We start from the raw sequence: 16,162 nt of genomic DNA, 5'->3' as shown, positions 1-16,162 counted from the left end.
TTGTTATGATACCTGCCTCCCATGGACATGGACATCTATAGCCTCCCGATTCGCCTCCCTACTCGCCTAAGGTGCAGCCGCTAGAGTTATCGGAGTCTTCTCTGGGCCCGTGAACCTGTAGATTGGTGGTTTGTTATCAATGCCCCCAATTGTAAGAGGGAAATATTCGGATTTCAAGTCTTTCATGGTGCCGGTCGATGACTGCGGTTTCTGGCCCTTCCCAGCTTTCGTGAGAGGGCAGCTGGTGTTAACATCTGGCCTCGAAGCGGCCTAAGACTCCATCCACTGCTGTGAGAGAGCAGTGGAGTTTATTGACTTGGAATTGATTGAATATCCCTTTCCAGACTTTGGACTATCTTGATTACCCCCAGGCCGTTGATTTTCCCCCGATTGATTGATTAATTAATTGATTGATTAGATGTATTCGCCAACAGAACTTCTTATTCTGCGAGACTCCCCCCTCTCGCAGGTGTGGCCCTCCACTTTATCAAGGGCCTACCTTTATGACGGGCTTTGGCACCCCGAGAGGTGGCATGCTGCAAAAAGGGGATTAAGGGGTTTTTTAGGGAAACTTTTTGATAGATTTTTAAGGGATTTTAAGGGGCGGGAGGGTTGTGTGGGTTTGGGGGTTAACCCACGGGGGGAGGGGTCCGGCCCAGCTGTTAGTGGGGCCACGGAGGGTGTAGATTCCGGGGGTAAGGGGGACATCAGAGTCCATTCTGTCGAGGGCTTTTCTATCAATGTGTTGAGTGGGAGGGGCAGATATGGTGGGAGCAGGGGGCCGCATCATGTAGTGGGGGCGCGCACTCGCTATCTTCGAGCGGTGGCACGCCCCGGTCCCCATAGCCCTTCTCGTATCCCAGGCTGTTCAGACTCTCAGGGCCCGAGCCTTCGGCTGCTGTCGTGCAATGCCAGGTCCGTGGTAAATAAAGCCCCCCTCATTTGCGATCTTATTCAGGAGGGGGGAGCGGACCTGGCAGGTATTACGGAGACCTGGTTGGGCCATGAGGGGGGGGTTCCCCTCGTGGATATGTGCCCACCAGGTTTCCGAGCATTCCATCAGCCGAGAGCTCAGGGCAGGGGCGGGGGGGTGGCGGTTATTATAAAGGAAAGTCTTGATCCGAGGGAGACCACTGTTCCACAGATAGCCGGATGTGAGTCCCTTTTTGTGAGGTGGGGTCGTGGAGTACAGATGGGCTTGTTGATCACGTACCTGGCTCCCTGCCGCGTGGCAACGGCCCTGCTCGAGCTGCTCAACGTCATAGCTGAGGTGGCGGTTGGTACCCCCAGACTTTTAGTCATGGGGGATTTCAACTTGCCATCTGTCGGCGAAACGTCTGAGGTGGCTCGAGAGTTCATGGCTTCCATGACGGCCATGGACCTTACTCAGTTAATTCATGACCCCACTCACACGGGTGGACACACTCTGGACTTAGTTTTTGTCTCTGGTCAGTGGTTGAGTGGCCTTGATACAGGGGATATAGTCATCGAACCCTTGTCATGGTCTGACCACTCGCTCCTTCGACTGGACTTTCTAACCGCCGCACCCCGCCGCAGGGAGGCGGGACCGACCAGGTGGTTCCGCCCCAGGCGCCTGATGGACCCTGATAGGTTCCAGATGGAGCTTGGGCCATTTCCTGAGACTCTGGCTCACGACTCGACTGAGGACCTGGTGGCTGCCTGGGATAGTGCGGCTGCCGGGGCCTTGGACCGTGTCGTGCCTTTGCGGCCTCTGACCCGGCACCGAACTCACCTAGCTCCTTGGTTCTCCGAGGAGCTTAGGGAGATGAAGCGCCGGAAAAGACGCCTGGAGAGTAGTTGGAGGACCAGTCGCTCCGAATCCGACCGAACACTGGCGAGGTCTCATATTAAGACCTACCTAGTGGCGATAAAAGCGGCGAAATCTAGTTATTTTGCCGCTCTTATCGCGTCATCAGATAATCGCCCGGCCGCCCTGTTTAGGGTGACCCGCTCCCTCCTCCATCTGGAAGCGCGGGATGACCCCTTGCAGGGCCGAGCCGAGGACTTTGTGCAGTATCTGTATGACAAAATCGCTCAGATTCGGGAAGGACTGGCCTCTGACTGGGTATGTCCGGACGGGATGACTGAGGCCGGTCTTGAGAGTGTTATCTGGGGGGAGTTCGATCCTGTGGCTCCCGAGGACATGGACAGGGTCCTGGGACGGCTGAACGCGACCACATGTTTATTGGACCCGTGTCCCTCCTGGTTGGTACTGGCTTCCCGGGAGGTGACACGAGGCTGGCTCCAGAAGATTGTTAACGCTTCTTTGAGTGAGGGGGTCCTGCCGGCCGCTTTGAAAGAAGCGGTTGTGAGGCCCCTCCTCAAGAAGCCCTCTCTGGATCCGGCTGTTTTGGCTAACTATCGTCCAGTCTCCAACCTTCGCTTTGTTGCGAAGGTTGTTGAGAGTGTGGTGGCGCAACAGCTTCCCCGGTACCTGGATGAAGCTGTCTATCTAGACCCGCTCCAGTCCGGCTTCCGGCCTGGGTACAGCACGGAAACGGCATTGGTCGCGTTGGTGGATGATCTCTGGAGGGCTCGGGATAGGGGTTGCTCCTCTGTCCTGGTCCTGTTAGACCTCTCAGCGGCTTTTGATACCATCGACCATGGTATCATGTTGCACCGGTTGGCGGGGTTGGGGGTGGGGGGCACCGTTCTGCGGTGGTTCTCCTCCTACCTCTCTGACCGGTCGCAATCTGTGTTGACGGGGGGGCAGCGGTCGACCCCGAGGCACCTTGCTTGTGGGGTGCCACAAGGGTCGGTCCTCTCGCCCCTTCTGTTCAACATTTATGTAAAGCCGCTGGGTGAGATCATCCGTGGCTTTGGGGTGGAGTTCCATCAGTACGCTGATGACACCCAGCTGTACATCTCCACCCCAGGCCACCCCAACGATGCCCTTGAAGTGATGTCCCAGTGTCTGGAGGCCGTGCGGGCCTGGATGGGGAGAAACAGGCTCCGACTCAACCCCTCCAAGACCGAGTGGCTGTGGCTTCCAGCGTCCCGATATAGCCAGCTGACGCCATCGCTGGCTATTGGGGGCGAATCACTCGCCCCCACGGAGAGGGCTCGCAACTTGGGCGTCCTCCTGGACGCACGGCTGTCTTTAGAAGATCATTTGACGGCCGTGGCCAGGGGGGCTTTTTATCAGGTTCGCCTGATACGCCAGCTGCGCCCCTTTCTAGATCGGGACTCTCTACGCACAGTCACTCAGGCACTAGTCATTTCCCGCCTGGACTACTGCAACGCTCTCTACATGGGGCTCCCCCTGGGGTGCACCCGGAGGCTCCAGCTGGTCCAGAACGCGGCCGCGCGGGGGATTATGGGGGCGACGAGGCGCTCCCATGTGACACCTCTCCTGCGCGAGCTGCACTGGCTCCCAGTGGTCTTCCGGGTGCGCTTCAAGGTGTTGGTGACCACCTTTAAAGCGCTCCATGGCTTAGGGCCGGGGTATTTACGAGACCACCTTCTGCCACCAATAGCCTCCCACCGGCCAGTACGCTCGCACAGAGTGGGCCTCCTCAGGGTGCCGTCCGCCAGACAATGTCGGCTGGCGACCCCCAGGGAGAGAGCCTTCTCTGTGACGGCGCCCACCCTCTGGAACAACCTTCCCCCAGAGTTACGTATAATAACAGACCTCCGGATTTTTCGTCGGGCCCTGAAAACCTATTTATTTCAACAAGCTGGGCTGGCCTGAGTTAAATTTTAAATTGATTTTAAATTGGGTTATCTTAATTTCGGCCAAAATATTTAATTATTTTAATACTGTTCTTAAATTTTGTAATGCTTTGTTTTTATCTTGGCTGTGCACCGCCCTGAGTCCTATTGGAGAAGGGCGGTATAGAAATTTAATTAATAATAATAATAATAATAATAATAATGTAGATGTACTACCATTAAGGACAATTCTGAGTACAGTTTGTCAGCCAGTTACATATCCATCTGGTGGTGATGCTGTCTATACTACATTTTTCAAAGTAGGTCTACTTTGTTGAATGCCTTGCTAAAGTCTAAGTATACTATGTCCACAGCATTTCGCTGGTCTACTAATTTACGCACTTTGTGAAAGAATGAAATAAGATTGGTTTGGCATGATCTGCTTTTAACAAACCTGTTCTAGTTATAACTTTATTTGTTTCTAGATGTTCGCAGATCTGTTTTGCGATTATTTTTTCCAGTATCTACCCAGGCATTGATGTTAGGCTGATTGGTCTGTAGTTTTCTGATCTGTTTTCCCCACCCTTTTTTTTTTGAAGATGGGAACCACATCATTAACAACACTTACTGTGAGCACAAAGAACCACCACACATATTAATCTTTAAATTAGTTGCTGGAAATACAAAGTACAAATTGCATACATTCCTCTCACCCATTCATATTTTAATTGCATCCACTGGTATACATTTCTGCATAGTACATTATTTTAGAAAATCATCTATAATTTCACAGAAAGGCTGACTGTCATGTAACTGAGAGAGAAACAGTTAAGCGCTATTAACAATTGTCTTCTGTCTGACCACATGGTTAAATGTTTCTATCTTCATGCTTCATACCAGGATCTCAAAAAGTTTAAATCAGGAACAGCAAGAACATGATCAATTAATTCTAGCTTAAGTGGTCAAAAATTTGAAAAAAGTACAAGGCAAGGAATAACAGCTCAGTCATATACTTGGACACTTGAAATACTTACGTTTTTCAACAGTTCAGCGATTTGAATCTATAGTGCCACGTAACGGGGTAAGCTCCTGTTACTTGTCCCAGCTTCTGCCAACCTAGCAGTTCAAAAGCATGTAAAAAATGCAAGTAGAAAAATAGGGACCACCTTTGATGGGAAGGTAACAGCGTTCTGTGCACATTTGGCATTTAGTCATGCCGGCCACATGACCATGGAGACATCTTCGTACAGCGCTGGCTCTTCGGCTTTGAAACAGAGATGAGCACCTCCCCCTAGAATCGGGAACGACTAGCACATTTGTGCGAGGGGAACCTTTACCTTTTTAATATATACGATAAGAGCCAATCTGAGGTAGTGGTTAAGACATCAGGTAGAGACTGGGAGACCATGAATTCTAGTCCTGCCTTTGGCACAATGCCAGCTGAGTGACCTTGAGCTAGTCACTTTCTCTCAAGCCTGCAAATGAAACAATAGCAAACACTTCTGAAGAACTTTGCCAAGAAAATTGCAGGTACTTGTCTAGGCAATCTCCAAGTATCAGACATGATGGAATGGAAGAAAAAAATACTTTGTAATATAATTCATAATGAGTGACTTGAACTGTTTTTTTGGAGAAAAAAGGACTGATTTTTATTTATTTACAGGTCATACAAGAGAGCAGATCACCTATCTTAAAGGTGATAACTTTTTCAAGTTTACTTGTTCTGATTGTTCAGAAGATGGGAAGGAGCACTTTGAACGGTTGAAGCTAACATGGCAGCAAGTAAGTAGCAAGCTAATTAAGAAAGTTCAAATAATGTAATAATAAAATAGTTCAGATTTCTTTATATGTTAACATTAGAAGAATTTTTAAAATTATTTCCTTCAACACATTTTTCAGTAAACAATGTTTAAAATATTTTAAACAATGTTTAAAATGTATGTATGTATATGAATATGAATATTTAAAGATTATTTGAATGTAAAAGTAAAATCTATACTTAAACAAAGGAGAACAGAAAGAAGTAAATAGTGCAAGAAAAATAGAATAGAATAGAATTCTTCATTGGCCAAGAGTGATTTGGACACATAAGGAATTTGTCTTTGGTGCGTATGCTCTCAACGTACATAAAAAGACAAGATACATTCATCAAGAATCATAAGGTACAACACTTAATGATAGTCATAGGATACAAATAAGCAATCAGGAAACAATATCAATATAACTCGTAAGGATACAAGCAACAAAGTTGCAGTCATAAGTGGGAGGAGATGGGTGATAGGAACGATGACAAGACTAATAGTAATAGTAATGCAGCCTTAGTGAAGAGTTTGACAGTGTTGAAGGAATTATTTGTTTAGCAGAGTGATGGTGTTCGGGGAAAAAAGAATAAGGATATAGCCTTTATCACAACTATAATGAAATTTAGTGATTCTTCACCCCTCTAAGGTTACAGACATTTTTATCTATCTTCTATCTCGGGGGTCCCCAACCTTTTCGACCTCAGGGATCACCAAGTTCATAATTTTAAATCCCGCGGACCACTAATACAAATCCAGTGCGCCGCTTGCTGAAGCGCCTGGACTGCCAGTGACGGGATGGGGTCCTTCAGGCACTCTCCATCCTCTCTCTCTCTCTCTCACTCTCTCTCTCTCTCTCTCTCCCTCTCCCTCTCCCTCTCTTTCTCTCCCCCTCTCTCTTTCTCTCTCCCACTCATTCTCTCTCATTCTCTCTGATTCCCTCTCTCCCTCTTTCATTCTCTCTTTCATTCTCTCTCTCATTCTCTCTGTCTCTTTCTCATTCTCTCTTTCATTCTGTCTCTTTCTCTCATTCTGTGTCTCTCTCATTCTCTCTGTCTCTTTCTCTCTCTCTCTCTCTCTCTCATTCTCTCTCTGTCAGGTTCCGCAGAACAAAACCCCCAGCCAAATGATGTTTAGGTTTGAAGCGTTTATCTTCTCCGGCACTCACTGACCATCCAAGCAATAAACAATGCAAAGAAAGGATTGACAGAGCTAACATCTGGTGCTCCCCACCACCTTTAAATAGTTCCCATCGCCACACCCCCTCCTCCACGTGCCTGCCTGTCACCCAGAGCTCCCGGAAGTGCTGAGTCACTGTCTCGTAGTTGTAAATTTGCTTTGAGGCTCGCCTGCTGCTGGAGACATTCTGAGGCAGTTCTGGAGGCCCTGTAAGGGGCTTGACAATATCCAGCTGTTTGCAACAAGGCTGCCTCCCCTGGGATCGGCTCCTGATCGTCTCCCCCCCCCCCAAATGGCAGCTCTGAGCTGAGCATGCCAGAGCTGATATGCGGCCCCTCTACCACGGAGACTGCATCTGGAGTAGAGAGAACATGGTCAGGAGGGATATGGGTGGTTCGGGCCCCCCGGCTTATCTGGGTACTTGTGGTGGAACCGGGCTACCAGTCAAGGTGCCCTAACGTTTGTATCGGGGACCCATGAAGCCTCTGACAAAGAGTAGCCTTTCCATAGGACGAGGTATTGCAGCTGCCTCCTATGCCACCTGGTGTCTAGAAGATCTTCCACCTCATAGTGCTGTTCCCCGTCTACGTTTACGGGTGGAGGTGGCTGTACAGGACCCCCCCTTATGTGTGACGGCTGAACTGGCTGGATCAAGCTGCAGTGGAAGACCGGATGCATTTTACCTAATAATTGAGGCAATTTTAATTGCACCATGACGGGGTTAATCACCTTCACAATAGGAAATGGTCCAATGAATTTAGGGCCAAATTTCTTACAGAGCACAGATAACTTTAGCTTTTTGGTAGAAAGGAATACCATCTGCCCTACAAAGAAAGGCGTTTGTGGCCTTCGCTTTTTGTCTGCCTACTGTTTGTATTTCACAGCTGCATGGTGTAATGCCGTTTTCACCACCCCCATACTTATTGCATCCGGGCTATTCACTCCTGCATACCTGAATCGGCAGTAGCCACCTGGGGACACTCCGGAATCAGAATGAAGTCCCTCCCCAGTGGCTACCTGGAAAGGTTGCGGGATGGAAGGCTGAGCTAAGGCCTTGGGACAATCCTATCATGTTTACAAAATTCCGTCAGAAGCGAGCGGTAAACTGCACCCCCCGGTCTGATATTATCCGTTTGGGTACACCATGGAGCCGATAGATGTGGATGATAAACAGTTTGGCCAATTGTTTAGCAGACGGGAGGCCGGTACATGCTACAAAATGAGCCTGTTTAGAAAACAGGTCTACAACCGTCCATATCACTTTCTTACCCTGGCTGTCCGGTAGGTCCACAATGAAGTCCATTGCTATCTGTTCCCATGGGCATATAGAGTCCCATGGGCATATAGCCACAGGTTGTAACAGTCCGGGAGGGCGCCCTGGCCTGGCTTTCATGGCCGTACATATGACACAGCTGCCTACGTACTCCTTTATGTCCTTCATATGGGGCCACCAGAATTGGCGATTGGTTAAATGCAATGTTTTGAGGAACCCAAAATGCCCAGCTAAGCGGACATCGTGACATCGACGTAACACTAGCAAATGGACAGCACTGGGTACATATATTTTGGCTCCCTTCCAGGCAAGACCATCTCTCTGAGTCAATAACAAGCGATTCTCCTGGTACCATTGATCTGCTTGTAGGGCTGCCTGGATGGCCCTGGGTATGTCCACAATTTGGGCTCATGCACGGGTTGTGGATGACGTATGTTGGGTAGCTAACACTTTAGTGGGTGGTTTTGGGATTATAGCTTGTATGGAGACCTCCCTCTTTCTGTCATATTGTGGTTTACGAGAGAAGGTGTCCGCGGGGAAGTTCTTTTCCCCCGGGATGTACTTCAGCGTAAAGTTGAATCTCCTAAAATATAACGCCCACCTCAACTGTTTCGGCGATAGTCACTGTGGGGATTGGAGGGCTTCCAGGTTCTTATGGTCTGTCCAGACCTCAAAGGCCAACCCTCCCCCTTCTAATAATTGCCACATTTAACAAGGCCCACCGGACTGCGAATGCTTCCTTTCCCTATATTGACCAATTACATTCAGTCTCAGTCAATTTTCTGGAGGTATAAGCACACGGCTGGAGGACCCTGTCATTGTTCGTCTGTAGAAGAGCGGCCACTGCCATGTCACTAGCGTTGACCTGGACTACAAACGGCTTGTCTGTTTCTGGGTGTTTAAGCACTGGCTCGTTTGCAAACAGGGCTTTCAATTGCTCAAACGCCTGCTGACACTCAATCGTCCATACCACCTGACAACCAGGGTGTAGGGACTTTTTGAGATGTTTTGTTTTCAAGAGATCAGTCAGTGGGAGAGCCACTTGGGCAAAGGATAGGATGAACTGGCGATAGAAATTAGAGAACCTCAAAAAACTAGCTGTTTGCGAGTTTTGGGGGCTTGCCAGTCCAACATCACCTTTACCTTCGCAGGATCCATTTCAACACCGTTAGGTGAGATACGGAACACAAGGTAATCCAGCCGTGACCGGTGGTACTCACATTTCAATAATTTTACGTATAATTGTGCCGCTAGTAGATTTTTCAGGACCTGACACACTAGGGCGACATGTTCCTCCATGGTCCTGGTATATATTAAGATATTGTCTAGGTAGACGAACACCCCTTTGTATAAATGTTCATGCAACACCTCATTGATGAGCTGCATGAACACAGCTGGAGCTCCCTGGAGGCCAAAGGACATAACTCTGAACTGATAGCTTCCCAGGGGACAATTAAAGGCTGTTTTCCATTCGTCCCCTGCCCATATCCTTATCCAATAATACGCCTCCCTGAGATCTAACTTTATGAAAACACGGCCCTCCGCCAACTGGGCCAACATATCCTTCATCAACGGGAGAGGATATAAGTGCTCTATATAGACTGCGTTAATTTCCAGGAAGTCAACACAAAGGCGTAGGCCTCCATCTTTCTTTTCGTGGAAAAGGATGGGTGCCGCCACCCGGGACCTCGTTGACTGAATGAATCCCCTTTTTAGATTTTTTTTCTATGTATGCCCTCATCTCTGTCAGTTCCTGTGGGGTCATAGAATACAATTTGGGCTTGGGTAGTTTAGCTCTGGGGAGGATCTCAATAGCGTAATCCGTGGACCGGTGACGAGGTAGGGTGTTACACTCTCATTTGCTAAATATCTGTTTCAGGTCTGCATATATTCTAAGGAATTCTCCATCATCCGTTGTTTTAACATGGGGTAGTGTGATACTTCGCCCCTCCCTATCTGGTCTCGGTTCTTGGAGTTTCCCCTCATGGGGTGGCTGGTCAGGGCCAATCCCTATCCGCAGATGGCGAGAGCCACTCCCCCACCATATTGTTGGGCCCCACTTATCTAACCATGCTAGGCCAAGTACTATCTCCTCCGTAATACTCGGGACCACAATAAACCTCAGTGTCCCTAGATGTTGCCCAATACCACCCTTTCTGTGACATGCATGGCTGGTCGACTCCCCAACAATGACCCATTCATTTTCTCAAAGCATATTGGCTTTGCCAGTGACCTAAGGCCTACCCCCAAACTGGCGGCTATGGTAGCATTCACCAAACAACGAGTACACCCTGAATCAATCAGGGCTGTACAGTTCCGTCGTTTGCTTGCCTCTACCACCACCGGTATGACAAATGGTTTGACCGGTCTACATACCATTGGATCGGAGTCTCTTTCCATGTCCACTGGCATCAGGGGTGTCAACTCTGCTACTAAACGCGGTATGGAGCGTGCTTCCCTGGCTTGCCCTCTGTGATTTCTCTGGCCCATCCTTGATGCTCTTCCTGGCTGTTCCCTTCTTTGTGCTGGATGAACTACTGGACCCCTTTGGAGCGTTGTCATTGCAGTCAGCCGCCCTGTGACCCTGCCGCCCACACTGGAAACGTGATCAGCGGCCTGACCAAAGATGGCTTTCCAGGTCCAGGTGCCACAGGGAGAGGGGCCATTGCTGATAGTAGGGGCCCCCATGGCCCAAGGCCTGTGGTCCGGGTTGGAGATGGCAATGGCCTTTGTCCTCAGGCTCCCCACTCTCTTTTTGGTCTGTCTTCCCGGAATTCCACATCGAGTTCCATTGCGGCCTGGAACCATACTGGCAATCTTGGGGGCAGTCCTCAGCACATACAGGTGCGGCATAGAGCACAGTCAAGGCCGACCTTGAAGTGATGCACAATCAGCTGCTCTGGCCAACCCCTTGTCAGCTAGGCGCCAGAATTCCCTAATGTATTCTCATACAGGCCTCCCCCGTTGTTTAACTGCAAGCAGTTCATCCTCCGCTTCCTGGGTCCTTGTACTGTCCTCGAATCATTCTTGCAATGCTGCTAAGAACAGACCTATGTCGCCTAGTTTGGCAACGTGTTCTACGTAGAGGTCCACCACCCAATCAGCGGCCTCTTCATCCATTACTGCTGCCACCGCCATTATCATGTCCCAATTGGACGTGTATAAATGGCCGTAACGGTCCAGGTGGTTTACAACCTGGCCCAGTAAAAGGGCTACTTTCCCTGGGCTGCCGTCAAATGTGGCCCGCACTGGTGGTGGATCCCAATGTTCCATGGCCATGGCCAACGGACACACCTCTGTGGCCTAGGGGGGGTAGTTCTCATATCCTGGTGACCTCTCCCCCAGTACGTGCTAACCTCCAGGGAACTGAGGTGTCTGGTGACCACCCGGCCTGGATGGCCGGCGGTCTGTCCCTGTGGGCTTCTCCTGGGGGTCTCTGCTGGGAACCCGAAACCCACCGGCCACCCCTCCTGGCTGTTGGGGTCCGTGTGGTGGGTGGCCTGTTGCAGCCAGGTCCCACCATCCACTGTCATGTCCTGGCTCACGAAACCCACCGCCCCAAACAACTCCTGCAGCACGTCTATGGTCTGGCTGCCGACTCTGGTGGAGAAGCTCCAATCGTTATCTGATATCCTCCTTTCCTGTCACTGGGCAAAATGGGTCCCAGATGGGGTGAGTGGAGGAACAGACGGCAGAGTGGCCCTGCGGCCCAGACCCCATTCCCCACTGGATCCTGGTGGCCTTTGTCCAGCCTCTGGCTCCCCATGCTCCACAGGAAGCTCCCTTGCGCTGGAGTGGTCTTTGGGTCTAATGTCCAGGGATGCCTTCCCTGCCAGGTCTGGTATGGCTTCCAGTACAGTGACTTCAGTTGCCACTGCAGAATCCTCCAAATCAGCTACCTCTAACCCCAATACTGTATCTTCAGCCATGGTCAAGAGCTCTGTCAAATTGTCAGGTTCCGCAGAAAAAAACTCCCAGCCAAATGATGTTTAGGTTTGAAGCGTTTATCTTCTCCGGCACTCACCATCCAAGCAATAAACAATGCAAAGAAAGGATTGACAGAGCTAACATCCGGTGCTCCCCACCACCTTTAAACAGTTCCCGCCACCACACCCCGTCCCCCATGTGCCTGCCTGTCACCCAGTGCTCCCGGAAGTGCTGAGTCACTCTGAGTTGTCTCACAGTTGTAAGTTGTGCTTCTGAGGCTCGCTTGCTGCTGGAGACATTCTGAGGCAGTTCTGGAGGCCTTGTAAGGGGCTTGACAATGTCCAGCTGTTTGCAGCAAGGCTGCCTCCCCTGGGATCGGCCCCTGATGGTCTTTTCTCCCCCTCCCCGAATGGCAGCTCCAAGCTGAGCATGCCAGAGCTGACACTCTCATTCTCTTTCTCTTTTGTTCTGTCTCTGTCTCTTTCTCTTTCATTCTCTGCCTCTTTCTCTCTGTGTCTCGTTCTGATTCTCTCTGATTCCACTTCATTGTCTCTCTCTCTCTCATTCTGTCTCTCTCTCTTTTTCATTCTGTCTTTCTCTCTCTCTCCCCAACCTTTCTCTCTATCTCTCTTTCTCCCCCTCTCTTTCTCTGTCTCATCTCTCTTTCCCCTTTTTTCTCTCTCTCCCACTCTCACATTCTCTCTCTCATTCTCTGTCTTCATTCTCTCTCTCATTCTCTTTCTCTCATCTCATGGGCCAGCCAGTGTCTTGGGGCTGAGAGGAAGTCAAGCATCTCCCCAAGAGACCGAGGTGTGTGGAGCACCAACAAGGGCCGTAAGAAACGGCCATAAGATCCTGCAAGAGACGAAGCTTCGCTCCTGCTCTGGAATATGGAGCAAATCTCCATCCCCCACCCTTCCCTTGCCAGGCGAAGAGTGAGAGGGAAGGGAGGGCGAGGGGCGGGGATAGCCACTGGTAGGTTCAGCCAACAGGAAGCTACAGCAAGGGGAAGAAAACAGCCCGGGGCTCCCGCCACCCGTTTCTTCAGCCACCTGCACTGCCACCCCCTTTGCACCATTTCCTCATTCCGGCCAGCGAGGACTGCGCTGCAAAGTTGCAAGTTGCACGAACTTCCCTCTACATTTATTTACAGCCCCAGCATGAGCTGCCTGGCCAGTCCCATATTCCAGAGCTCTAGTCACAGGACTGGCCATTGCTCATCCCGGAGCAGCTCTTCCACCCAGGTGCGCTGCAGACCACCAAAATTTTGTCACGGACCACCGGTTAGTGACCACTGTTCTATCTTATCATCTTTATCCCATATCCCATCACTTATCTATAAATAAATCAAAACTTTCATCTATTCAGCCCTAATGTCAGCAAAAGGTATGTAAAGGGTTGCCATATCCCCGTGATGGCGAACCTATGGCACGCATGCCTGAAGTGGCACACGGAGTCATGTTGCCTGGCATGCGCAGCGTCGCCTGTTCCTCTTCCAGGTTTCTGTCGCTCATGCGTGCACAATGATCAGCTGGCCTTTGTGCTTGCGTCAGAATCTCAAGGACCTTGGAGGGACAGCAATCACCCCGAAGGTTCAGAGGAATCCTTCTAAATCCAACCGGGAAAAAACCAGCCATCTTGGCTGGCTGAGCGTTGACAACTGATTAGTGTGGAAGCGAAGATCAAATAAAGAGGACATCGGTAAGAATTAAAATAAATAACAAGAATAAGAAAGGTATAACTACAAAGAAACGAAAAGAAGCAGGTGATAGTGAGACTCCAAAAACCAGCGGCTTTACTGCCAGACAAGCGGCGAGGGAAGAGATACTGGAGCGGAAATTCAAAGCCGACAGTGACAGCACAATTTTGACAGGCGGCGGAGGCAAGTGAAAGCTAAGAAACATTGCGAAAAGGTGTTTGGATTACAAACTTACAAAATAAATTGGTTTCGAAGAGGAAAGTGTGTAAAATTAGAACTGTGATCGTGCTGAGAGACAACAGAGAAGCGAGACCTAGGAAAAAACCGCGGACTGAGAGAAAAGCATACAGTGGAAACCTTAATGAATGGTGGATAAAAGACTTGAAGAAGAGAAACTTTCGCTTTACAATTAGAGATGGCGGCGAGGTGAGCCACAGATACGAGACATTGTAACTAGATACCAGAAGGATACATTGAATCCCTCTGAAAAAAGACACAAACAAGAGACTTTTTTCTACTGAAGAATCGGAAGAGATTGACTTATTTAAAGCAAATTTCTTTAAAACTTTTAAAACTGGAGTGATAGAAGACAGACTGAAGAAGGAAGATCACGGAAGTAAATCCAACTGTTTAAACATGATATAGTGGATAAACTATTATATATTTAATAATATATGTAATTAGTTACTCTCATTTACTTTATATATTTAAATTTAGATTTTACTCAATTTTGATCAAGTAAATAACATAAATAATAATTATTATAAATTATATATATTCATAAATAATCTTAGATATTGAACGATTGATACAATACTAGTAATAAGTGCCATATTTTTTTAGATAATTAATTATAGACTTTAGGTATTGATATTGTCTAACAATTAGAACTTATATTGCATATTAACTATATTGATTAGTATTATCTTTTCCTACTTTTCCCCTTTTCTGTGAGTAACTTGATAGACGTTTATACAAGAAACGATGATGGCTATGCAGGAGAAAATGTCAAATAACCATTCTGAATTAAAAACAGACATACATGCACTGGACAAGAAGATGAATGAAATTCAAGTCTCAATATTCAATAATGAGCAAAGGATCCAGAAGGCGGAGCAAAGAATTGAACAGAATGAGAAAAAACTAGATACGGTAGACCAGACGTTGACGATGCAGAACAAGGAATTAGAAGATTCATTAATCCAACTGGAAATGTACAGGGCTTCGTTTTACTTACGGTTCCAAAATGTCATAGAAGACAAAGATGAAGATCTGGGAGAAAAAATGGCTGAACTGATAGCGGAAGTGCTCCAACAGAGTAAGCAAGAAATTATTAGAGAATTGGACGATGATTATAGGGTACAAACAAATTATGCGAGGAGAAACAGGCTCCCCAGGGAGGTCCACGTGAGGTTTGCGAGAAAGAAAGTGAAAGACATCTTGTATAACATGGCGAGAAGGGCAAATTACGTATAGAGGAAAAGAGGTGATCATATTAAAGCAAGTGCCAAGAAGAGTGAGGGAGGTAAGAAAGGACTACAGATTCCTAGCCATGCAATTGAATAAAAGGAACATACTTTTTAGATGGCTCTTGCCAGAAGGGATGTTAATTACATGGCAGGGGAGGAAAATAAAAATAGCCTGAGTTCAGCACAAGATTTCCTCAACCAGCTAAGAGGGGCGGAAGAAGAATAGAGCAGTAAAGAGGAAATCGAGGCAATTAACCTAGAAGAAGAAACTTCACATAAACGAAATAGTAAAGAAGAAATCGCGGAGGAGAAGAAGATAGAAGAAGAAGAAGCCAAAGGGAAAAAAACAAGACCAGTAAGAGCCGTAAGAACAAACAGGAACTAGGAACCAGACAAGGAAATCAGGAATGAATAACCTAAAACTAATATCAATAAACGTTAACGGATTGAATGATTACAAAAAGAGGAAGTCAACACTCACAAAGTTAGCGAAACAAAATGCAGACATAATCTGCCTACAGGAAGTTCATATAAAAAAGGATGAGGGCACTTGTCTAGAATACACAAAATACGGCAAAATATTTACTTCACTAGCAGAGAAAAAAAGGGGGGGTAGTAATTTATGTAAAAAAGGAATAGAAGCTGAATTAAAGTACAATGATACAAAGGGCAGAACTCTTATGATCGAGGTCACTAGAGGTAATTCCAAAATGCTAATAGCGGGCATCTATGCTCCAAACAAAAAATGGAGAATACTTCCAAAAACTCCATGAACAATTAGGAAAATTGGCACACAACGAAATTTGCATTATAGGCGACTTCAATGGCATTGTAGATCCGGACAAAGATTATAAAAGTAATAAATCCAACAAAAATAAAAGAACAAATTTACCAAGAGCATTTTTTGATTTAGCGGACGAATTAAATTTAATTGAATATGGTGAACCCTGTATCCAGATGCTAGACAGTATACATTCTATTCCAACCCGCAAAAGTCATGGTCTAGAATAGACATGGCATGGTTTACCAGGAAGGTGGGATTAGATATATGGACGGCAGATATTAGCCCAAATACTTGGGCAGATCATAACCCCCTTGAAATAATTTGGAAGAGTACAAAGAGAAAGAAACAACAGAGATGGAG

The 16,162-nt window shown here is 47.8% G+C and overlaps 1 protein-coding gene across 2 annotated transcripts in view; it reads left to right on the top strand.

Annotated features, from left to right (window-relative positions):
* KAT14 (lysine acetyltransferase 14) overlaps window positions 1–16,162 on the top strand; it is a 102,968-nt gene that overhangs the window by 7,519 nt on the left and 79,287 nt on the right. For both annotated transcript variants that reach the window (XM_060686743.2, XM_060686746.2), the window contains one exon: window positions 5,336–5,454. In XM_060686743.2, coding sequence (XP_060542726.1) covers window positions 5,336–5,454 — 119 coding nt within the window. The remainder of the gene's footprint in view (window positions 1–5,335; window positions 5,455–16,162) is intronic.

The sequence above is a fragment of the Pantherophis guttatus genome, chromosome 3 (genome assembly GCF_059756535.1).
Source record: "Pantherophis guttatus breed Tessera chromosome 3, ASM5975653v1, whole genome shotgun sequence".
NCBI classification, from domain to species: Eukaryota; Metazoa; Chordata; class Lepidosauria; order Squamata; family Colubridae; genus Pantherophis; species Pantherophis guttatus.
The sequence above is the reverse complement of the archived record's forward strand: the minus strand, read 5'-3'. Positions and strand labels throughout refer to the sequence as shown.